Source organism: Phalangium opilio, unplaced genomic scaffold (genome assembly GCF_054372755.1).
Source record: "Phalangium opilio isolate 3A_F unplaced genomic scaffold, DU_Popi_V2 ptg000003l_1, whole genome shotgun sequence".
Classification (NCBI taxonomy): domain Eukaryota; kingdom Metazoa; phylum Arthropoda; class Arachnida; order Opiliones; family Phalangiidae; genus Phalangium; species Phalangium opilio.
This window is the reverse complement of record NW_028324145.1, coordinates 3,158,180-3,183,390: the sequence shown is the minus strand read 5'-3', so window position 1 is coordinate 3,183,390 and position 25,211 is coordinate 3,158,180. Positions and strand designations below refer to the sequence as shown.

Here is a 25,211-nt window from a genome sequence, read left to right as displayed (position 1 = left end):
TTGTGTCTGTTGGGCTTGAAAGTGCCCTGATAGCGCCATATTTTAAAATGGCGAAAATTTTTTAAGGCTGCTTGATTGCAATAAATATCCAAACATAAACATTAACAACGTGCAAAAATATGCCAAGCTTCGCTTTGGGACTGTTCTACACCATAAAATGTTCTGAGATATCATGTTCAGCGAAGTTTTATGTGTGTTGTAGCAGAACTTAATGTAAAATTTGGGTTCGTTCGAACTTCCCGCCGATAATCCAAAAGTCACACTTTTTGGCCGATTAAATGGGCGCGAGCAGATTGCGTTGTCGAGTGCCTGATTGAGTGGGCTATGGCCGTACGACTAAATGTAGTTTTCAGCGTATCGTTTATTCTTTTTTCTTTTTTGGCCTACTGTTACGGGCTTATAGAGCTATCTCATTTGTGACGTCAGTGCCTTGCTAAAACGTCACGGGCTTAGCTTTGGCAGTGGGCGGCCATGTTTGGTACCACTTTGTTTCTATGGGCAAATAGCATGGGTGACGTCACACAAAAGCCTCTGAGATAGCTCTATTGAGAAAGAAAAGATGAAACCTTGTTGTATTTTCTTATTTTATTCTTTAATTCTTAAAGCTGACCTTTAAATCGTGGCGCTCAATAGCGCGTATAAATTACATTCATCAAAAACGCGGGGAAAACTGTTTTATTTGTTAAATTTTAGACCTAAAAACTGTTCAAGTTCGACACTTGGTGGCGTCACCGAAAATTGGCACATGTGGTATTTATTCATTATTCGTTTGGCATGGATTGGCAGTGTTGGGCTTAATTTAAGCCTTGGCCACTAATTTTAGGATATTATTATTATCAATTAATTATTTGTTAGAAGGTCCTTTAGTTTGTGGCGAAGTCGGTAATTGTAGAGCGTTAATCAATTCCCCGCCTTGGTAATTGCACAGTTCGCAGTAACCAGGAGGCCCTTGCGGACCTTGAGGGCCACGTGGTCCAGATGAGCCTTGGCGACCCATGGGGCCTCTTTCCCCTGGTCGACCCTGTTGACCCATTCCTGGTGGACCAGCTTGACCTAATTCAATCAAGAGTTAGAGTAAAGTAGTTGAAAAATCAAGGCCTAATCGCGTTTCATAACTCAATACCCACCTGGCAGACCTCGGAGACCCATTGGTCCCTCAACTCCAACACCTTCCGGTCCTCGTTCACCTTTATCGCCTTTTTCACCTAAACCGTAAGTAATAATTTAGTGTTTGAATTACTTTAACATTAATTAACTTTAGACAATTAACCTTTAGCTCCTGCATTGCCCGGTGGACCAGCCATTCCTGGTATACCCATGAAACCTCGTTCACCCGGTAACCCTGGGGTGCCAGGATCACCTATGTTGAAATGAAGCATTGTTAGGTAAGTGGATTTTTTTGTTTGTTTTGACATTAAGCTTTTCGAGTTACGCTGCTCGAGTTGGTTATTAGTTAAAATTATAACATGCGTTAGAAATGATGGAATATTAGTGTTTTTATAACAACCTGGAATTCCTCGTTTGCCAGGACGGCCTGGTTTCCCTGGTCTACCAATTCCGGGAGAACCCGGTGGACCTATTAGACCAGAGACTAGCTCTTCCATCCTATCTAGCCAGGCAACGCAAATATCAGGATGTGAGGTTCATTGGTTGATTAGGACAAAAATATTTTGTTTGTTTTAGTGCGGATATTTTTCATTCGACAATCGCAAAAATCAAATCACTTCTACTCTAATATTTGTTATTGGGTATTTGAACTTTTCCCATGCTGGATAAAAACGTTTGGTTCATAATACGGGGTTCAAGGGGTCATAGTTTTACTTTGGGGTTGTTTTATCAAACCACACAGGGGATCATATCATTGGGACGGAGGTGTGGCGTTGAATCCTAAAATATACCTGTAGCTCCTTGAGAGCCCGGAGGTCCGGGTCTACCTGGTTTACCTCGTCCAGGGGGCCCAGGCGGCCCCTTCAGCTTCGATGATAACTGCTCTATCTGTTCTATAAAAGTTTTAACCATTTATCTTAAAGGGGCAGGTATCTTCGAAAAAGGTTAATATTATTTCAGCGAATTTCAAAATAGGCCTAAATTTAAAATAGGGCGTCAAATAATTTGCGAGCGACAGTGAGCCTGATCTAAACTCAATAGTAGTTGTTTCGTATTCCACATTTTTGGCAACTAACCTCGTAAGACCGCGGCGCAGATATCTCGCATCTCTTCCTCCGTGAAACTTCTGCCCTGTTTGTAAAAAAGGGGTTTGGCTTTTTTAAGTAATATTGTTTCAAGCAAGTGATAAATTTACCGGTGGGCCCGCTAATCCTGGCATTCCAGGTTGGCCTCTTTGTCCTTGTGGTCCTGGTAAGCCATTTGACCCTGGAGCTCCTGGCATACCTACTTGACCCGGATTACCAGGAAGTCCTCTTTCTCCCGTTGCCCCACGTTCACCTGGCTTTTATAAAATTCACTTTGAGGTACTTCAGTACTTGGTTGGTGACAATGCTGATGCGTTACTTACCATACCAGGTGGACCCATTGGCCCATTTTTCCCTTGTGCCCCGCGAATGGCGTTGTAATTTTCGTATTCCGCGATGTTGCTTGACCCTATGCTTATACCTTCGCTACTTTCGCCCTGCAATATTGTTGTCAACGGTCAATGTCTTATCTTAAACCGGAAGTAGTTTTACGCACTCTTTCTCCAGGTGGTCCCGCTGGTCCTGGAGGTCCCTATTGATAAATATAAGTAGTCTATTCAAGCGACAAATGCGACTAGCTGTTTTTAATATCAATATCTTACTGGTGGCCCAGGCTGTCCAACTAAACCTGGTAATCCTGGTGGTCCAGGTGACCCAATTAAGCCATTATTTCCCTTGATGTTACATTAAAATCAGTATAATGTAAAACACCTGGCAATTAACTTGTTAATTACTTGAGGTCCAATTGGTCCACGGGGACCTTCAGATCCTTTAAAACCTTTTTCACCACGATCCCCTTTCAGTCCTAGAGGACCCATTGGTCCCACTGGGCCGGGAGGGCCTGGCTCGCCCTATTGACGAATACGCAACATATTAGATCAACGTGATGCTTTAACTCTTTAAGAATGCGTCTTATCCTTCACTTTTTAATAGTAATTGTTATGTTACCGGGTTTGTAACGTTATTATTTTTTAGTTAACCACCACCTATGTTATTAGTCGGGTTAAATAGGGGTACAAACCAGGTTTTTAAAATGGTAATTCGTTTGGTTTTGTCTGTAAATTAAAATACGTGCGGACTATTAAGCTTGTGTTAGAAATTAGTTGGGAAATTACGCGTCTTTTGGATTTCTTCGTGCCATTGTTAGTCTTTTTGGATTTTTTTGGTTTTTTTACTGGAAGTCCATCGGGTCCTCGTGCTCCTTCGTCTCCTTTGTTGCCTTGTGGTCCCTAAAATCCATAAATATCGTATTAGTATCACAACCTTTGCACGGAGAGCACAAGGTAATTGTACCTGGTACGAATTGCCTGCTCTTATAATTAAATTGGATAATGTTTTACTTACCGTTGTTCCCTCGTCTCCTTGTATCCCTTGAGTTCCTGGAAGACCCTAAAGCAAAATGTATGTTACTTCTGAGTACTCAAAGCCATGTACTTGAAGCTTACTGGAGGACCAGGTTTTCCCGGCGCGCCTGGCGGTCCAGCTGGTCCAATATCGCCTTTAGGCCCAGGTAGACCTGGTTCACCTGGTACTCCGGGTACTCCTGGAACGCCCTGTAATTGATTATGTTCATGATCATTATATGATTATATTATATCTTCTATGTTCAGCCAATTGTCAAAAATACTTATAAACGTACTGGTTCGCCTGATTTTGACACACTGCCAGGTTCTCCTGGTTCTCCTCTCTCGCCCTAATGGATATATATCTTGTAGCAATTGTCTATTAGTCTTAAAACAAAACCACCGTACCTTATCACCTTTGCGTCCTAGCTTTCCTTCAACTCCCGGCGCACCAGCTACACCCTAGGGTATTTCGGTTTCACGTTACATTGTATTGACCCATTTGGAAGCGATAATTTTTCGATTTTCCCATTGAAAAATCCCCGCTCCCAAGTTGGTCAAAAACTACAGTTGTTATTAATTTGACCATAGTAACATTCGTGATTCTTACCGGGAAACCTATTAGTCCCCTGTCTCCTCTACCACCAGGAACGCCTGGAAAACCCTGCACCATAAATTAATTATATGTCCATTCTTATACATGAATCGTAGCTTACTCTTTCACCCGGAAGCCCTCGGTCACCGTCTCTTCCGGCTTCTCCCGATTCACCCTAGACAAGGTCGTAACTATTTTATTATCACGGTTCATTGCTGGACAAGTATTTGTACCTTTTGTCCATCTACTCCGGGTTTCCCTTGGTCACCTCTTTCCCCTTTCTCGCCAGTTGCGCCTTCTGTGCCTTGGTATCCGCGTTCGCCTCTGTCACCTTTATCACCCTGTCGGGGTAAATCATTGCTTTAATTGAGCCGCTATAAGTGATTAGATATAGCTAAGTCATTTCGTACTTTGGTTCCGGGCTTGCCAACAATTCCTGGTTCTCCTTGCGGACCTTGTGGACCCTTATTAGATAAAGCATTTTTCCTTACAAATAGGTTCAAAATGAACAAACTTTATTTATACCCTACCGGTATCACTGAGACACCCCCTACAGTTCCCGGTATGCCATCTCTTCCTGGAGGACCCTAGTTTAAATGATAGATAAAGACGGGTACATAATTCCTTTGCGATTTAAGTACTTACTGGAGGACCAGCTGGGCCTGGTTTACCATACGAACCCGGAATACCATCTTGTCCCTGGGTTTAAAGGAAAAAAAAATATGATATGAGCTTGCTCACGCCCTTCCTTGGAGTCTTTAACCTAGTTACTTACCGGAAGTCCTCTCTTTCCTGGTTTTCCCGGTTCTCCGGGGGTACCAACGTCCCCCTAAAATTGAAAACATCAGTGATGTTCACATCTGAACCTGTATCGTGGAATATTACCTTTTTTCCTGGAATACCTTGTGGTCCTGGTAAACCTTGAAGTCCTTGTTCTCCCTATTATTGAAGTCTTCAAATTTAAGTTTTATCGCCTTTGTCTTATTGAAAATTTTGAAAAGATTGACTTACCGGTATTCCTGGTATTCCAGGGTCACCTTTGCTACCAACAAGACCTTCAACCTGATAAGAATGATTACTTCAATATAATTTTAAGTTAATTTCTAACTATATTCGAGTCCACCCAATAACTGTTACTCTTCAGAACCGTTTTCACATTTACTACTGTTTCTAAGGTTGAATTCCGTTTGAAATGTATTTTCACTCACCAAAATTGCGTCACCATTTCGCCCTGGGGGACCGACTTGTCCAGGAGCACCCGGTGTTCCCTTAACATTTAAATTGTGATTTAGTAAAATAATTTGAATTGATGGACCACACCTCCTACTTACCGGTATTCCGTTTCTACCAGGCGTTCCCGCGTCTCCCTTTTCGCCTTTCAATCCCTAAACGTCCAATTACTTAAATACTCTTTCAACACACTCTGTAAGGTTAAACATACTGTATCTCCATGTTTTCCGGGTAATCCTATTTCTCCTCTAAGTCCAGTTAATCCTTGTCTCCCTGGTGGTCCTATGGGACCTGGAGGTCCGATTGGTCCTGGTAAACCCTTTTAAACAGTGTTGAGACTTAAGTCCCACGTGAATTCGGAAGGTAAAATTTTCTTCACTGACTAACCGACATTCCGGCGAGTCCATCTTCACCCTTGTAACCTCTTGGTCCTTGGGGTCCTGGTAGTCCTTGAATTCCCGGTAACCCACGTGACCCATTCAAACCCGGTGGTCCAGTCGGGCAAATTTGGCAACTAGGTTGGGGTTTAACTTTTCGTGGCTACGAAATATTCAGTTTCGTCAGACATTTTTTGAAAATCATTACTGGCATGAAAATAACTTTACTGGTAACTCTCCGCAAGGTTCACGTTCTGGACGTGTAGGGTCACAACTTAAGACCATCCATTGTAAGTCAAGCTGTTGGAGGTAATAATAAAAATGAGGTCTTACTTTAAGTACCGTGGCATCCCTCAACTTACGGGTACGGTACTACCATCGTCGTTGAGCCTTGCTATGTTAATGTCCCCGTTAACGTCAATAGGTCCTCTGGGTCCCAAGGGTAACGAGACACTCTGTCTTTCGCAGTCTAAATACAATATGGCCCGGTCATGAAAGACACTCATGTCGATCTTATGCCATACTCTGTCCTCAATCTTTGTGGCAGATTAATGATTGGTTATTGTACATAATTAGTGGTAGGTTTTCAAGTACTTTAATGTCGACGAATGTTAGCGTTTGCAATTTTCCTTCGTAGTCCAACGAGTAGAATTCTAAGGTGTTTTGTATCGGATTGACTGTTAATCCAAACTGGGGATTTCCCAAGATATCATTTATGCTTATCAAAGACCATCTTGTTCTTCGCGTTGTACGCTTTCGTATCGTGGCCACCAAAGAAAATTGGTTTGGAAGACCCAGTGGAAAAATGGCCCTTTATTTGAAAATGGACAAAATTTACGCCAAAAAGGGTCACTCGAGTAATTTAACTTACCTTGTTGGTAGACTGAGTCGCGTTTGTCTCGACAATCTATAAGCTGTTTGTATCTTATTGGACCCCCGGACTCTTCGAACCCCAGGGAAATCCATGTCAATGTTGTCTAATCTAAAGTTTCTAATCATGTCAAATCCTGCCACAAAGAAAAACATTAATTAATGTTAATATCTTTGATTAACACCAAATTCAATACCTGGTAAATCATCTTGACCCGGTTTTAATTCTGGACAGATGTTATTTACATCGTTAATGACGTCGTCTGAAAGATAATTACTTAAATATTATTCTTAATCTTAACCATTATTTAAAATCGTTAGTTTTGAAAACCCATGCTGAATTGAATTATTTGATATTTTGGAATTTGATAACGGCTGAAAACTGGAAAATTGCGATTTTTATTTTCGGGAAAAATTCAAAACCCATGCGGGTAGATTAAGAATAATGTACGTTTTTTAGGGGGTTTAAGAGGTCAAAGTTAGTAAACTTTTCTGGGGTCATTAATTACCGATGTTATCCGCTTTCCATACCCAGTCCTCATCTCCACTTTCTGCGTCCAAGGAAAAATGCATTTAACAGTTATCATTTAAGTCTAGTTCGCACCATGTTTTAGAAAGACATGGGCACGAGAAAATAATTAATACCCGCTAACAAAAATCATTTGGTTAATGGTACAGCCACCATTGTATCTATGGGGCATTGGTTATAATTTGCGCTGCAAGTGGCTGTCAAGCTTTAAATCTTTTTTACATATTCGGTATTTTTAAAATGGCGGCTCGAAAGGTTACATAAATATCCTTTCAGTACTAGTGTGTTCAAATATTCTGTTGTTAGACCGCGAGCACCTGAACAAGCGCTATCCTAGCTTGACAGCCCCCCTTGAGTCTGTAGTGCGAACGAAGCTTAATTTTTGTTCGTAATAACTTAATCAAAAACTGATTTTAAACTCCAGTCGCGTACATACATTTTGGTCTATCTAATACAGTAATGGCACCGACCAGCCTTTCACTGCTTAAAATCCTATGGAATGATAACTTAACGTGAAATCTAAACTTTGCTTTACTTACGAGATCGTGTTGATTTAGCTAAGTAGAAAACGAAGAAAACTTTTGATCTGCAAAGAGAAATATAACGAGAAAATATTGTTAACAGTTGTTACAAGAGTAAATGCTAAATTATTTATTACGTAAGTGTTACCAACAGAAAACCTGTAACCTAAAAATAGTTTACAGCGGAAGCTTTTATGGTGGTTTCTAAGGTGCACTCATATACTACGGCATCTTATACAGGGTGTTCCCGAAATTATGGTAGGACCAAGTTATACTAGCTTATATGGGCAATTTTGAATAGAAAGTGTTTTCTGGCAAAATGTCATAGAACATTTTCGACTGAAAATCTCCCATAGCACCCAGTGTTCTTCGGTCCTCTACCACCCTTTTTGGAACACTCTGTATTATAATAACGTTTAGTTTAACTTAGTTAAAACCTTATTTGGTGTAGGCGGTTAAAAAAAAAATCTTGGCAAAATATTTGGGTTTTTACGGGGGTGGCAAGACCGTAATTTGTCAAAGAAGCGTAAAGACACCACCGTTTTACTTCGCGCCTGCCACTTCCCACACTCTAAAAAAATTCTCAATGTCGCTTGTACGCCAGAGGACTTGTGAGTACTGACTGACTGTCTTGGTGGCTCGGGTCTTTCCTCAAATGCGCGCATAAATCATTAGATATACAGGGTGTTTCTGATAAGTCTGCCATAAATTAAGGGGTGTGTTCTTTGGGTGGACGATTTTGAGTCAAAAATGTAATTTCTATGACATTTTGCCACAAGGGACACTGTTTTCGCGTTATGATTTGTGTATTTTACGAATGACCCCTTAAATTTAATTAAGAAACTGAAAGATAATGATTTCTAATTTAATTAAGGGGTCATCGCTAAAACACTCAAATCTTAACTCGAAAACAGTCTCCCGGACGGAAAAATGTCTTAAAACATTTTCGACTCAAAATCCTGAACCCAAAGAACATCCCCCCATAATGCCAGACTTACCAGAAACACCCTGTATATAAAATTTAACAAGATGGGAAATATTTTATATAATTGAGAGAGTGGCTTGCTTGTATGTTTGCTATGTATGCACAGCCACAATTCGTTAATTTCTGAATTTGACCAAACTGAAGGTTTGATATAACACTAGGGGAACCTTACCCTAACCTATCTCAGCCTGTGAGAATACAACACATCCCGTTGGGGTAAGTGGTTCGATTTAGCAGACGCAACTAAACCAATGGCGCAGCAGTAGCCCTTGTTTTTAGACTAATTAAATGCTAATTACTTTGTATTTAGAGATCATTTATTTGTTTTTATAATTTTCCTTTTATATTTAGGAAAAGGCCGTACTTCTAACGTATAATGCTATATTACCTGAACTTTTCATTTAAAGCTTATGTTGGGCGCCATAATACAAAGGGTGCAGTATCACTATGGAAGACAATTAGGCCCATGACACTCTTAAATTAAACAATAAAAATTCTGACGAATAATGAATCTTTACAATATAAAGAATTAATGAAGTTTATATAATAAAACTTAATCTAAAAAAAATCGGAGAAAGTTACAAAATTTTCCAAGTTGTTCGTTCATCTTTTTAAAGTTAGGGGGGGGGGGAGGTGGTGGTGGTTTTAAAAAGTGTGCCAAGCTAATCGTCGATTCATCTTGATAAAACTGACAAGATGGAATTTCAGTCAATGAATTTTCTGTTTAAATAACCCTTTTATGTGACCCGGCCTGTTTTCATTCATTTTTAAATTCGTTGCTTACTTTAAAATATTAATATTTTTTATTTTTATTTTAGTCTCTTGAATTTATACTTAATATTGCTTCAAATGGAATGAAATATTTCTGGAATTTCGGACACAAAATTTTTTGTTTCGTATTCGCGAATGTTTTGTCGAAAGTTCATGACCCATAAAAGCCATCGCCAATTTTTATTAAAGATTGGAAAAATGTCTGCGATACTTAACCTTAAATTCCCACGTCTGTCTTCATTTGGGGAAACTATCACAGCTAGTCGCCTGTTTTAACGTCTCAATTGAATATCGAAGGTTCAATTGTTTTCCCCGATTTTACAGAAAAAACCCAATACTAGAGATGTGAGTTGGTAATTTACAGATTTTTTTATTTCATACCGTTATTTTACAATGTTGTTGTAAATTACCAAAACAGTTGCCAAATTTTGGCGGTCGAAATAGAAACGTTTAACGAGTAAAGTTAAGCGTACTAAAATATTCGAAAATATAAAAACTAGCTGATTTTACTTCGAGCTTTGATAGATTATGAACACATGAAAAAATAAATTACCGAAAGAGCGGTATTTTTTAAATTATTCTTAAATTTGATAGGGTCATTAACTGTAAGTTCTTATTTAACAAACCCTGGGCGCAGACATTACCCCTGGAAGATTCCACATCTGTTAAGCAAGATATGCTCGCTTTGTAGCAGCAATTTTATTAGCTTATCAGCGATAACTAAACATTTACGTCTGTTTGAAACCGAGCTATTTTTTTTATTGAACTCTTCTCTGTCTGGGCACAATTTCTAGTAAAAAAAGTACCTTTCTTGCTTAACAAGAAGGAAACTTCCAGGGGTAATGTCTATGCCCAGAATTTTTAACTAAAAGATAATAGTTAAATACCCTTGCAAATTAAACAATTATTAAAAGTCCATTCTAGAATTTTTAGCAGTTACAAATGATTTAAGCCCAAGAAAAATTTAGCCTGATTTCCTTTAACAAATACCGCTGAAAATTACCTATTTGGACATACATTGCAGCATAAGTTCATAAGTTATGTTCAATAAGATGGTCACTGGCTACTGAGAGCTTGTCATGAAGTGACGTAGGTGAACCGTCATAGATTCTGTAAAGTGAAGCCTGGTGAGGCGCTGTCAAAGGCTTAGACTAAAAAGGAATATGAACTGCAAAACCGAGTGTAGCTCGGAGTGTAGTCATTTCTCGCTTGTCGTAGTTGAACTAGCATTCAGTAAGTCTCTAGCATACTTATGGATCATATCTTATGATTGCAGTGGTTATTTACCGGTAAATTTCCATTTTTAATTTGACAGTATTTTCACATCACTAAATATTCCACACGTAGTCGAGAGAATACGTTTTAGTGTCTTATACACCATTGTTAATTTGCTTTTTTTTGGATGTTTAGTTAGTCATTAGGGAGCCATTGTAATGAGACTTCAATTATTCCCGAATTAAAATGTTTCTCCCCGCAGCAAGCTTTAGGCGGTCTAATTAACGATGCCTTAATTCGTTAAATAAATGAAAACATCTAAATTTGCAATAGAAATTCATCTAAATTTATTAATGTACCATGGGATATCTTTTCTTATTCTTAACAGGGAAGCGAGGTCGTTTGCCCCGTTAAAAATATTCGCTGACTAGTTAGTTAGGCGGACCGACAATATTACATTATAAAAAAATAACTTATCGTATCTTAAATTCATTCAAGACCTACATGAATATTAAATCCAATATCAAACTATCAATTATTTTTGAAGAAATTTAACCAGGAAACACTATACAAAGACATGTACTTGACGTTACCGTGAAATATGAAAACTCTATATGCAGGGTGTTTCTCATAAGTCTGGTATAAATTAAGTTGGGTGTTCTTTGGGTGATTTTGAGTAGAAAATGTTCTATGACATTTTGCTGTCCGGGTCGCTGTTTTCGAGTTATCGTTGGAGTGTTTTAGGGATGACCCGTTAAATTTAATTAAGAGGTCATCCCTAAAACACTGAAATCAAAACTCGAAAACAGTGGCCCAGACGGCAAATGTCATACTAAATTTTCGACTTAAAATCGAGCACCCAAAAGAACATCTCCCTTAATTTATACCTGACTTATCAGAAACACCCTGTATATAGATGCAATTAATTTATCTAAAACTTAAGGCATAGATGAGACTTGAGTGAACTATTGAACTAAGCTACACGGTGTTGCCTGGGTCTGGAAATCGGAAGTGTCTATGTAGACACTAAACACTATAGAGTGCTGTCAGAAGCGCCGGTATGACGTCACCCATGCTGTTTTCCCATAAAGAAAAAACGGTAACTGTCATGGCCGCCCATTGCTAAAGGCAGACTCGTGACGTTTAACCTTGGATCTGACGTCACAACTGACAGCACTCTATATAGCTTTTGAACCGACTCGTTTGAAATATATGCATGATGTTGTTTTTTTTTTGAAAACAAAATTTATTACAATTTTCAAATTCAATAAAACGATGCCTAATTAGGGGCTATCATAAAGATAAACGTTTATGGGTCCAGAATAGGACCTTCTACACAGGCTTAATTACTAGGGTTTGGCGAACCAATTAAGAACTCAACCAAACCACTTCCCGTGAACCTTCCCCTGGGGTTCTTGATATCACCCATGCAGTTTGGCAAATCAAATTCGGAAATAAAAGAGTTTTTACTGTGCATAAAGAATAAACATAGCTCATTCTGAAATATTCATGGGAGAATAAAATTTATTCTTTACAGTACAATTTGAAGGCGGGGTATTTAACTAAATAGAAAAAAGCGTGGTTCCGCCTCGTACCACATCCCCATAAAAACTATAGTTATTGTAATTCAAGTCTTGTTCAAGTGGGTGAATCCAATTTACATACCTTCTAATAATAATAAAAAAATTTATGAACCCTAAAATAAAAAAAATGAAGTTTGTGGAGCGGGAGGGATAACGTCCCACTTGTTTGAAGCCAATTAGTAAAAAGTATGATGCCTTATAAAAATTTATTTTTATTATTCTGTTCTTGAAACCGTTTCCAACACATGTAGTTAAACCCGGACAGAGAGAACGCTAATTGCTTTTTTTATATTTTTTGTTCATTGTTATAACCCCCGAGTATTTAGTATCAATTGAAAGAGGAAAAGTAGGGCTATTACGTATTTAAAGGGCTTCCTTGAATCTCGTTATAATTCGCGTATTTTTGAGCCCTACTTAAAAAAAAACCCCGAAATTTTAGTATCTATGGACAGGGAAGAAGTAGGGCTATTACATAGTCAAAGGATTTTCCTGTATTTCATATAATATCAGAGTTCTGTCACTTAGATTAGTGACTAAGTTTCTTGCGAGTTTGCTTAATTCTCGAGTTCTATTTGAGGACACTGATTATTAGTATGGTCGCAGAGGGAAGAAGTAGAGCTATTTCATATTCAAAGGATTTTCATAAATATCGTATTTCTGCCACTTCAAAGTGAGTATTTAGTATCGCAAGAAAGGGAGAAATAGTTTTATCACATCCTCAAAGGATTTTCCTGTATGTCGTGTAACACCCAAGTTCCCTATCACATACTCAAAGGACTTCCCTGTATTGTCGTGTAACACCCAAGTTCCCTATCACATACTCAAAGAACTTCCCTGTATTGTCGTGTAACACCCAAGTTCCCTATCACATACTCAAAGGACTTCCCTGTATTGTCGTGTAACACCCAAGTTCCCTATCACATACTCAAAGGATTTTCCTGTATGTCGTGTAACACCCAAGTTCCCTATCACATACTCAAAGGACTTCCCTGTATTGTCGTGTAACACCCAAGTTCCCTATCACATACTCAAAGGACTTCCCTGTATTGTCGTGTAACAATTAAGTTCCCTATCACATACTCAAAGGACTTCCCTGTATTGTCGTGTAACAATTAAGTTCCCTATCACATACTCAAAGGACTTCCCTGTATTGTCGTATAACATACAAGTTTCCTTTCAGGTACTCAAAGGACTTCCCTGTATTGTCGTGTAACACCCAAGTTCCCTATCACATACCCAAAGGATTTCCCTGTATGTCGTAAACACCCAAGTTCCCTATCACATACTCAAAGGACTTCCCTGTATTGTCGTGTAACACCCAAGTTCCCTATTACGTACTCAAAGGAATTCCCTGTATGTCATAAACCATACAAGTTTCCTATCACATACTCAAAGGAATTCCCTGTATGTCATAAACCATACAAGTTTCCTATCACTTACTCAAAGGACTTCTCTGAGCCTCCTAAAATACGCAAGTTCCGAAAGTAGAAAGGAAGGTTTAGAGCAATCATATACTCAAAGGACTTCTCTTAAAATACCCGAGTTCTGACACTACAAAGTGGGTGTCAATATTAAGAACAACCCCAAGTATTTAGTATAGTTAAAGTTTGAAAGTTAAGAAGTATTAAGCTATCAGATACTCAAGGGATTTCACCGCATCTCCTAAAATAGCTGAATTTAGACACTCCAAATTAGTGTCACTAATCAAACCCTTAGTATTTAGTATCATTGAAAGGATATCACATACTCATAATCTTTTAAAATACAGAATAACAGAGCAATCACTTATCAAAAGAACTTCACTGAACGTCTTAAAACACCGGAATTCAATAATAAAATAAACCACCATAGGAAAAAATATGGGGTTATCACATAATGAAACCAATTACCAAGTAGTAATGTTATGATAAGTCACCACATAATCCAATTACGCACGTGACATAATAAAGTCATATACGAACCTAGAATTTTAAATGGACCACCCGCCTTATTTTATGGGTGTTTATAGTTACTATTGCGGTGAAATGCACTTCTGAAATTGTTTAATTCATTTCGAAACTTTTTATATTAAATTAATTTTTTAATAGGTACGCTTATTTCTCGGAAATAATGAATTAATTTAATTACAAACCGTCGTGCGTGTTAAAAATCTACGGTTATGGAGCCGCCGAAGATGAAACGCGGGCCCCTTTTTATATGATATAGCGTTAAATGATTTATATATACTTTTGTTAATTTTTTTTATCTAACAAAAAGTTCAGAAGTTCTTTAAACTCATTAATTTTTTGTCTTGAAAAAATGTTAAAAACCTTAAATTTTACGGAAATATCATAACACTGTTATGAAATATTGTTTTTCAGTTATGAAATGTAGCAACTAACGAAACGTAGGAAGGAATATTTCTCCTTACAATGTTTTAGCAAGAAGGAATATCTAGTTTACTAGGAAGAAAATATAAGATGCATAAGTATTCGCGCGCCTTAGTCCCAGTCCCCGTTTCAAAATACAAGGGGGGACGTAAAAGGAGACCGGGCTATTTTGCCTCTCCCCAGTCGGAAAATACGTAATTCACGTCATTCGCGTCGCGCTGACGTGAATTTTCAAGAACCAATGAGATTCTGGTTGTAATAATCCGGACCTACGATTGGACTGGAGATAAAGTTAGAAATGTGGCGAACTTATACCTTCTCCCCAGTAAACTAGAAATCCCTTCTTGGTTTTAGCAAAAATGTCTAAAAGATAACAAAAGTTATATTAAAATTTTCGGGCTTATCCAAAGGCGAAAATCTTAATTTATATTTTAATTTTTTTTTGTTTCTTATTGTTTATGGTTAATGAATAACGCTTTTTATCTTAACCCTGAAATTCTTGAACTGTATCTTGAGTATTTAAAACCGGCGAATAGTCCGCACCCATGGCGCCTATTGAGGGAACCACATTTCACCCAAATGGTTTAAATTCAAAGGAAATAGCCGAATACCCTCCACGATAAAGATTTCTTAAGATACGCGTTGCAGGCCAGAGTTACATGTACCATATCAGTTTTCCCGGTAAGCCGATTATAGATAGAGTTTTATGTTCGAGGTTGAATTTCACGTATTCTTCAATGAATATTGAAATTTTGATAATACATTTGTGCAGACAGCTAAGTTGAAAATAATTGAGTCTGGAAGTTAGCATGAACATTTTGATTAGCAATATCGAAATTATGTCACTAATTAGGGACCTCTATAGGTAAAGGCAGGGATGTTATTCGGCCTTTTATCGGCAAATTACCAAATATCGTGATAAATTACCCGATTTTCAAATACCTGATTTTTACCGTTGTAAATTACCCATCGAATGAAGAAAAGGTCTTAAAACAAAATGTTTTGATAATTTTTGGGCTCACTGAATAACGTTTATACCTTACTGAAGGGTCTCCACAGTCACATATTGACAATTCGTCAATGGTGAACCGTTCATTTTATATCGAACTATGTTCCATAGACCATTTCAGACAATACTTGCAGAGAAACCAACACACAGGCGGCAGGTCGCCCTCTTAGTCCTGGTTCACTACACGCGCGAAGCTAGCCAACTCGGACTGCCTCTATCGGTGCTTTTTGTCGCTAGGGAAATAACCCAAGAAGGCAGCCCCGCCCCTATTCGCTTCTCTTCTGGGATTAATGGATAGGTCTATAGGCCTTTTCGATGTAAAAAAAGGGAGGGGGTTGGCAACCTTAAAAGGAGTTGACACATTTCCGTCTCTGTGCACTCTCATGATAAAAATGGTTAATTTCCGAATTTGACCAAAACTGCAGATTTGATATCATTAAGGTTTATAAGATGTGGCTGGTACATACTCAAGGTTAGGAGGGTGGCGAACCCCCAGCCATTCGAGCCTGTTTAGAACGTTCTAATTTAGACCCGTAGCATTGTAACGTTATGAATAACCCCTAATTAAGCATCGTTTGATTGAATCTTCAATTTGTAAGAATATTTAGTGTTTAGTTTCTACCTAGACAGGAAGTTTTAAGAGGGACGAGAATGTTTTAAAGTTCAAGATGCATGGCAGAAATTAATAATTTCATTTTGATGTTTCAATTTGAAAAATGACAGAACTACGAATGTGTTTCCATATGTAGCTTTAATACCTGGTATTTTCTCATTGTGAGAAATCTTTGAATTATTGAATAATCTTGGGCGTTATTTCCATTCAAACTCCCACTTGTCGAACGAAATAAGATTGACAAAACAATAAAACACCCCGATAATTTGTCTTTACTAAGTTTCTAAAATGCCGATAAAGATTCAATTCTCCACGCTACTCAACCGTCAATCGAGTCTATTTTTGAGTCGTAAATTTTAAAGGATTTTAACTCTTTTTAATAATTTTCAACCTTTTTAAGAATAAATCATTATTTTAAGTAACACGCCCCACTTTAACGCTTGAAAAGATGTCTCAAGTTTAACTATGTTTTAAACTATCCGCAAAGTACCACACCTTGCCCGTCAGGACATGTTTTCTTTAATTTTTGGGGGACATTTTAAAAGATGGCGGCGTATTTAACCCTAAAAGCCTTAAAGCCCATCTATGGGGTTTAGACATCGACCATCAGTATACTAAATTATTGAAATCGGTTGAATGATGCGGACGTTATTCCATAAAGAAGAAAATTTATGGTTTCCATTTTTAAAGATGGCCACCGATTAATTAAATCGTCCTTAGTATGTACTTACTATTTTAGAGTAACTATACCTGTAAAATTTCAGCTTACTAGGTAAAGCGGTTTGGGCGGAACGTTATATATCAGCATAAGTTCATAATATGTGATCCTTAAGTTTGTCACTGGATACTGCAAGCTTGTCTTGAAGTGACATAGATCATAGATTCTTGTAAAGCGACGCCCGGTGAGGGGCTGTAAAAGGCTTAGTACAGACTAAATAGGGAGATGGACTACAAAACCAGGTATAGTCGTTCTCGAAGACTCAAACTCAGTAAGTCTCTAGCATAACGAAGTATAGGTAGTGTCATGCTCATTGAACATATCTTATAAACTCATGTTATCAATCAGTTAGTCAGATTTTACATTTCTGGTTGCCATTTTCAAAGATGCCAACCGACTAATTAAATCTATCTTGGTACGTGCCTACTGCCTAAAATTTCAGATTACTAGGTGTAGTGGTTTGGACTGGGCTTTGAGTTTGTCTGTCAGTCAGATTTTGGTCTATCGTGCAAGCAGTAACTGCATCTAAAATCTGTGTCACGCGTAACTTATGCGACGACTCCCGATCGTCTCCTTTCAGGACTACTTCTGGGGTTTTTAAATGGCCGGTCGAATAAGCGTGCAAACCAGTTGCGCAATCCCAGACAATATTGCGCAGTTTCTCATGAGCGGACGAATGAACTTCCATAAAATTTGGAGGAATCAATGAACTTTGAAAATTTAAAGCACACCGGTAGTTCGAGTACTGTTCTAGACGATTGTTTTAAAGTTCAAAACCCCCATCAGATTGACAAGATTAAATATCTCCAAAAATCTTATTATCGAAAAAGAGAAAAAAAAAGTCAATATCAGAATATGTTCCGTATAATTGAAACGTTAAAGTACATGTACATCCCATAATGTCTTCCAGACTTAAAGAGAGTATCGAAGAAAAAAATGGCTCAACCATCCATTTTTGAAGAATGATAAAATAACAAACTTATACAGTGGTTGTTTCTGATAAGTCTGTCATAAATTAAGGAGAACGTTATTTGGGCGATTTTGAGTCGAAAATGTAATTTTCTATGACGTTCTGCCGTCCGGGCCACTGTTTTCAAGTTATGATTTGAGTGTTTTAGGGATGATCCCTTAAATTTGATTAGCAAACTGGAAGGCAATGCTAATTTAATTAAGGGGTCATCCCTATAACACTCAAAACATAACTCTAAAACAGTGGCCCGGACAGCAAAATGTCAAGAACATTTTCGACTCAAAATCAGAACATCCCCCTTAATTTATGGCAGACTTATCAGAAACACACTGTATTTCAGAAAGAGGTTTGTTTGTTTTAATGTTTGTTCTGTACCGAATTTCACCATACTAGGTAGGGAAACTTTTAGAAGTGGTTTGATTCAGTTCCTACAGGTTGGACAGACAGAGAACCCCTAGCCATTAAGCCTGTTAAGAACGTCCTATTCTAAACCCGTAACATTTTCGCTTTATAGATGATCCCTAATTAAGCCTTGTTTTATTGAATTTTAAAGTTGTAATGAACGACATCACACAGATATTTCATACTGTTTAGTGTTAAGTGTCTTCATAGGCAGAAAACCATTCCAGTTCCTTAAAACACCCGGGCAACGCCGGGTAGCTTAGCTAAAGTAATGTTAGTCTCAGTGCATACTTCTTGGGGATAAATATTGATACTCTCTTTAATGAAACGTAATCCAAGAGAGCGTAAAAAAATTGTGCGGCGTCTACGTAGGTGTGGATTAGGCACACTCCACAGGCCTAGATCCAGTTGGGTATTTTTTTATATTAAACTTTAAAATAGATGACATCATCCGTCTATCAAAAGTAGAGAGTTAGTTGAAAGAAAAAGAGGTTTCTTCAAACTTCAAAGTATATCTTCAAAGATAGTCAAGGTCCTTTTTCTTTTTTTTTTAATTTTTCGGCGCGTGTCATTTTATAAATGGCTTATTTCCTGCCCGCATCCAAGCTATATATGCATGCCGACGAAATGACCAATTTTCAAATTTTAGACCTTTAACTATAAGTGGTTTTTGTTATTGTTTCTATAAGACTTTCAGGGTTGGCTTGAATCATCTTGGATTCCCCGCTGTGATAATCTTTAGCCCTTACTGGTGTCATTCGGATCAGGCGTCAGTCACTCAGCGCAATTGGTGTACACGCTTTACCTTTGATTGAATGGATTACATTTATATTTAATAGACGTAGCTTTGACAATGCTAAAATGATTACGTCTAATCCGCAGTCCGTGTAGATGGAATTTGAGTGTTAAGCCCATCTGCTAAAGTATTTACTACTAGCTATCATAAGTTCATAAGATATGTTCCATAAGTTTGTTACTTGATACTAAGAGCTTGCCACGAAGTTGCGTTGGTGATTTTTGTAAAGCGACGCCTGGTGAGACGCTATCCAAGGCCTGGTACAGACTATAAATAAGAAGATGGACTGCAAAACCGAGTGTAGTCTATTCTCGCGTCGGTCTCGAACTAGCTCTCAGTAATTTTCTAGCATTACGAAGTATAGGTAGTGTCATACTTATGGAACATTGGAACATATCTTATAAACTTATGAGCTATACATCGTTTTTAGACAAGGAGGATTCATACACAAGGAGGCCAGGCTTCAGGTGTTACACAGGGAAGCGAGCCTCTGTGGTGGAGTGAAAAACCAGACCTCCTCGTGTAAATGGTATGAATCCTCCTAGTCTAAAAACTATGTTTACAGCGTTGCCATGAGCGCTGAACCCGAATGTAAAAGTTGTCTTTGCGTGTTCTGAACGAGTAAAACTAATTTGATCAACGGTGGTCCTATATATGGCAATAGGAAATGAGACGCGACGAAGGAGGAGCGGGCGGTTTGACAGTTTTAAGCCCTTCCCCTTACCTTCAATCAGATATGAGGTCTAGGATCTCTTCAAGATTCCAAGTATATGGAATCTATGCATTCCTACAAATATGTATAAGATCACTGGGTAGATAGAAATTCTAGTTTTTAAACTCTCAAATTACGGATTTTCACGTAATTAATTTAAAGTCGAGTTATAACATTCCTAAGTCAAAGTGTTTTTAGGGTTTTAAACTAGCCTGATGACCTTGTTTTTATTTGATAACCAATTCAATGATAATAAGGATCATTTGTCTTGTAATAAAAGGAGACCGGCGCGCGTCTTCTATATTTCGCTGAGACATTTTTTTTCAAAAGCACTCGACGTTCTTCTTATAGCCCTTGAGTTGCCTGAATAAACCCGGAGTTATGTAGACAATATCTCGTGTTCCGAGATGAAACTGGATTAACAAGGGGGAAGTGTACTTAAGAAATTAAAAAAAACTGTGCAGTCTTTGCCGTAATTTCTTAGCTTTTTCTTCGTTAGTGATATCATAAGTTCATAAGATATGTTCCATAAGTTTGTCTCTGGTTACTGAGAGCTTGTCATGACTCATGAAGTGACGTAGGTGAAACGTCATAGATTCTCGTAAAGCGGCGCGTGTGTGTCGATCGTTCTCGAACTAGCTCTCAGTAAGTCTCAAGCATCACGAAGTATGGATGTGTCATACTTATGGAACATATCTTATAAACTTATGGTGGTATAAAAATCTGTTAAATTAAGGCTGAAATAAGGAAACACACTCTCTGGAATAACGTGATTAGATTTATTAATATTAACCGCTGAGTCTCCACTTGTTTTAATTGTACAAGTTTTTATTCTACGAGTGTTAATTTCGTGTATTTCTCTTTTTCTTCTTGAGGTTTTTATCAAAGGCTTAAGTAAATATGGGTTTCTTTTTTTTCAACACCAAATTAATTTAACCCTCTTCATGATCAAGTTAAAGCGCCGCTGGTGGTCATGCATCAAATATCGACTTCTTCCGCAATCTACCGCTCGTGAAATTACAACAATTACAAAGGTGTATTAACGTGAAGTTATATTCCTTTTCTCGGATATATACAGTTTAACCAGTTCTCTGCATAGATTTTGCTGTCAAAAGAAGGCATTTACCATCTTACCGATTATGGATTATTATTTATTAGCCTTTCGTGGTGTTTCATAGAAGCTAGAAAATTTTAATATTGTTAAAGATGCAGGCTAATTTAAAGACGTTTCTTGTTAGCTGCGCCAGGCTGCGCGATAGTCAAAATTGAAACTATAGGCTTAATGAACATTAATGTATTCACAAAACATGTGAAAACAGAATAGATAGTTCCTAAAATTTTTGAACGCAAACGAGTTTGGTTTACGATGAGTTTAAAGTTTAAGACATCAGAAAGGTGCGTTCAGCCAAGCACACCGAGATAGGTTATATATAATCTTGGAGTAGAGTGGTGAGATGGAGTAGCCGGCAGTCTAGAGAGTTTGAGGGCCCCGAGGAAAATGACGAAATCCCGGGCCCCCATCAAGACAAGCCACAGGTGGCCCGTGCCCCAAGAAAACTGACCGAATTGTCCCCTTCTCTGAGGAGTAGAAATCAGCATGGGAAATAAGGCGGTGGCACATGGCAAATGACCAGTTTAAAAATTAAATCGGAGGGGGGTCAGTGGTCCACGGGACCACTAAGAAAATTCAAGGGTAACCAGAGTTCAGACATTAACTCAACTATTTCAATTATCCAATTCTTGAGTTGGTCAGTGGTCATGGACCAGTTTATTTATTACAGGCCAGGGGGGTCGCTGGCCAAATGTCCAGTTTATAAAAAATCCTTATTTCCCACCCTAGTAGAAATGTTCATGGGTCATGTGAGGCAATGAAAGTCTCCCAGAGTATCTTGCGCACGTCCCTACCTTTGATAGGGGTTTGTTAAGTGCTGCCGCGTAACGCCATTTAAAAATAGAATCTAGTTCTCGTGAATTAGCTTCTATTTTTAAGACACAGGTGGCATTGCTAACGTTTTTGTACCGTACGACCCTACCAAAGCGCAGAGAATGCTGGGAGGACTTCTTTGCCGTAGATGGGGGTACAGAGAGGCAACGTTAGCTATTCCATTTCACCTCTATCCTCCAAGATATAATTACACGTGATCGGTTTTCTCGCACAACGCAACCGATAACGTCATGAAAATACTTTTGAATTTTAAATCCCCAATTCTTAAGCTCTTAAGTGTCAAATTACCACAATTCCAGATTATTTGGTTCGTGGTTTTTGTGGGTTTTGTATAATTGTAGTTCAAATGCAATATATTTTACTACATTTTGAATATGGCCGTTACGAAAGACATTATTTACTTTAGAGGAATTGAATTACTTAAGCCAGTGAGGAATTGTTTCAAAAGTTTGTGAATTTTTTCTATGGAACAGTGATGGGCCAATTTCAAATATATTAAATGAAAGTGGTCTCGCTATAGCGTTACCCCAAGGTGACTGCTGAAAATGGTACAATCTTTGAAAGGAAATATAGGAAATTTATCCTTGAATTATAGGGAGCGATTGGGCTTAATTATGGTAAGAAATAGCAAGAAATGGATGAAAAATATAGGAAAAAATAGGAACAACGTTTTTGGAGAAATTGATATTCATATATTAAGTACGTAGGAACCATATTTTTATTGCAAATAAAAATTATCACTATCACGAAAAATCTATCAGTGATAACAAGAAGGAATTTACTATAATTTATTGGTGATAAATTATCATATAACCAACTCAAATTATTGGAGAATATATAGGTATTATCATGAAATTATAGGAAAAATAGCAAGGACTTAAAAATATACGAAAAATTAGGAAATGGTGGTAGCACCGCTTACCCTCGAAAATTCAAGCAACACTCGCTTAACTTTTAAAATGCACGCACCTTTATGGCGAGCAGTGAGAAACTGATGGTAACTTTGCTGCGAATCGATTTATTGTGGTAAGGGAGACGGAATACTTGTTGAAATCATTTAAAGTTCAACTGGATTAAAAGCCGATAGACGATTAAAAAATTTCATTTAAAGTTTGACTCTGTCCTCTCAAGTGTCTTTTGTTTTTTCTATAGGCTAAACACTGGAAAGCTGCGCAAATTATACAAAAATAAAATTGAGAGTCAGAGTCTCGCTTTAATGTTGTACATCTCCGTTTCTAAACTTTATGAAATTGATTTTAACTAGTCCATTAATTCCAATTAAATTAAATTAAATTTAAACTAAATCTATTTGGAACGCGATTATCCCCATCTATCACGATGTCATTTAAGTAAATGAAAGAATTATTCAAAATTCGTATCGCGTTAATATTTATCAAAATTTAAGGATAGACTTAATTTATTTCAATCGTCTCTTGACAGACCCGATTGTTTTGATTGTTTACAGAAATAGAAACAATGTTTCTTCTAGAAACCAGCATTCAATACCACTCCATGCAACTCTTTTTCTGGGGGGAAAGAACAGGTTGTCTAGGCTAGAACTGCGTGTTTAAAAAAATTAAAATTATTTTTGGTGTTATGAAGAAGCGATATCTAGTTTATTAGGGAGAAAATTTTAATTCGCCACATTTCTAGCTTTAACTCCAGTCCAAACGTAGGTCCGGAGTTAATCCCCGCCTCTAAATTACAACCAGCATGTCATTGGTTCTTGAAAACTCACGTCAGCGCGACGCGAATGACGAAAACTACGTATTTTCCGACTGAGGTGAGGCGAAATTGCCCGGACTCCTTTTTACGTCCCCCCTTCTATTTTGAAAGGGGGACTGGGACTATGGCACGCGAATACTTAACTTAGGCATCTTAAACCTTCTCCCTAGTATACTAGATATCGCTTCTTGATGATATGCAAGATTGAAAGTTTAATCTCCGGCGACCTGTCGCGACACTTTTCTTAACGCTTTCGGTGTTATGCTGGGGAAATGTATAAAGCATTTACAGGTAATTTTAAAAAATTAAATTAGTATTTGCACAAACTTTAATTAGAGATGTGAAATTACCTTAATTTTTAAAAACGATAAATTACCCATTCAAATTTTTGGGAAAAATAAAATTACCCTTCTGTCGGTAACTTATGGTAATTTATTTTTCAAGTTTATATAGTCTACGTTGAATTATGAGCGCTTGATACCTAGTTTAGATGCTTTGAACAGCGCAAACTAATAGGAAATTAAGGAAAACTGAACTTCAACGTAAAATAGCTAAATTTAATTGTCTCTGGCAGTCTAGTACATTTATATTTAATCAAAAAGGTTTCGACTCTGAGCGCCAAAATTTGGAACCCGTTTGGTAATTTAATTACAGAGGTAAATTACCGTTAAATTATCATTGCAAATTACTGTATGATAAATATCAGTAATTTACCGCGGTATTTAGTTAACTACCGACTCGCATCCTCTATTTAAAGAAACTTAATGGACCAAAGTTATTTATGAGCGGACTTAGAAAAAATGTGCTTACAGCTCATAAAAATTAAATTTTCTGGCTTATGTTCGAAAATGTCGTCCGTCGACATTGACACAATTGGTTTCCACAATTAAATGTCTGTCCTAAATTAAGGGGGATGTTCTTTGGGCGATTCATTTTGAGTTCAAAATGTTCTATACCATTTTGCCGTTCGAACCAGGCCACTGTTTTCGAGATATGATTGGAGTATTTTACGGATGACCCCTCACATGTAATTAAGAAACTGAAAAACAATTTTTCTAATTTAATTAGAAAAAACACTCAAATCATAACTCGAAAACAGTGACCCCGGACGACAAAATGTCATAAAACATTTTAGACTCAAAATCGTACACCCAAAGAACATCCCCCTTAATTTATGCCAGACTTATCAGAAACACCCTGTATATAACTTTGCAAAATGACGTACACCATAAACCTATAATTTCACGAAAGACATTCTAGTTTGCAATACTATAATTTCTTGTCATTAGATAATTAAATGTCTGTAGTATTTTGAGTAACGTAACAAATCCCTCATCCCTTTAAGAGTATTAAAATCATAATTATATAAATTAACGCATTAAACATTAATTTAACTTAACCATCAAAACTGGTGTTAATTTTTACCCCGAATTAAATGATCAAGTAATTTATTAAAAGTTCCAAAATTAATTAACAATTATAATAAAACAACTTACATAAAATTGAGCTTCATGACGTGTTTGGGTGTTTATTTAAATTCAATCTTTCTTTTCCTTATTTACCGATGAAGTACCATGATTACCAATTGACTTCTCATGGTGTTCCTGTTGTTGTTGTTTCTCGTTTGACAAGTACTTGGTCACGGTGGAAATGAAACAAACTAAATCCGGCATAAATTTCTCGATCACGAATTTAAAACCCAATCAAAGCCAAAGACAATCGCAAAATGAAAATAGAACAA

The 25,211-nt window shown here is 37.5% G+C and overlaps 2 protein-coding genes across 10 annotated transcripts in view; one reads left to right on the top strand and one right to left on the bottom strand.

The window, feature by feature from the left end:
• Positions 1-567: 567 nt before the first annotated feature.
• LOC149717128 (uncharacterized) lies at positions 568-25,211 on the bottom strand. Of its 9 annotated transcripts, none has more exons than XM_089835585.1 (37): positions 24,967-24,998; positions 7,676-7,722; positions 7,117-7,158; positions 6,805-6,870; positions 6,609-6,744; positions 6,332-6,548; positions 6,100-6,273; positions 5,966-6,037; positions 5,748-5,900; positions 5,572-5,679; positions 5,462-5,515; positions 5,339-5,398; positions 5,142-5,192; positions 5,016-5,069; positions 4,906-4,959; positions 4,776-4,829; positions 4,661-4,717; positions 4,541-4,594; positions 4,364-4,471; positions 4,252-4,305; positions 4,146-4,199; positions 3,944-3,997; positions 3,832-3,885; positions 3,638-3,745; positions 3,537-3,581; positions 3,308-3,421; positions 2,927-3,043; positions 2,795-2,866; positions 2,689-2,724; positions 2,516-2,629; positions 2,303-2,449; positions 2,184-2,238; positions 1,899-2,000; positions 1,508-1,609; positions 1,271-1,360; positions 1,128-1,205; positions 568-1,053 (listed from the first exon to the last, which is right to left on the bottom strand). In XM_089835585.1, exons 1-37 carry the CDS (start codon positions 24,981-24,983, stop codon positions 845-847), a joined length of 3,183 nt encoding a protein of 1,060 aa, XP_089691711.1. In that variant the 5' UTR covers positions 24,984-24,998; the 3' UTR covers positions 568-844. The 9 variants fall into 9 exon arrangements, 8 of the variants coding, with proteins under 8 accessions (XP_089691711.1, XP_089691729.1, XP_089691770.1 ...); XM_089835603.1 differs by having other exon boundaries at positions 3,368-3,421; XM_089835644.1 differs by lacking the exon at positions 24,967-24,998 and adding an exon at positions 7,810-8,253.
• Positions 1,290-25,211, top strand: part of LOC149717122 (neuropeptide FF receptor 2-like) — a 106,152-nt gene continuing 82,230 nt past the window's right edge. The window contains exon 1 of the mRNA XM_089835675.1: positions 1,290-1,385. The gene's annotated coding sequence lies outside the window, so the exon portion shown is untranslated. The remainder of the gene's footprint in view (positions 1,386-25,211) is intronic.

Excerpts from the sequence above, each read along its gene's own strand:
- LOC149717128 (XM_089835585.1), bottom strand. Across the intron at positions 7,159-7,675 it reads AGCTAAATCAACACGATCTC|AAAGTGGAGATGAGGACTGG; the intron begins GTAAGTAAAGCA and ends CCTTGGACGCAG. Across the intron at positions 3,886-3,943 it reads TAGGACGCAAAGGTGATAAG|GGCGAGAGAGGAGAACCAGG; the intron begins GTACGGTGGTTT and ends TATATCCATTAG.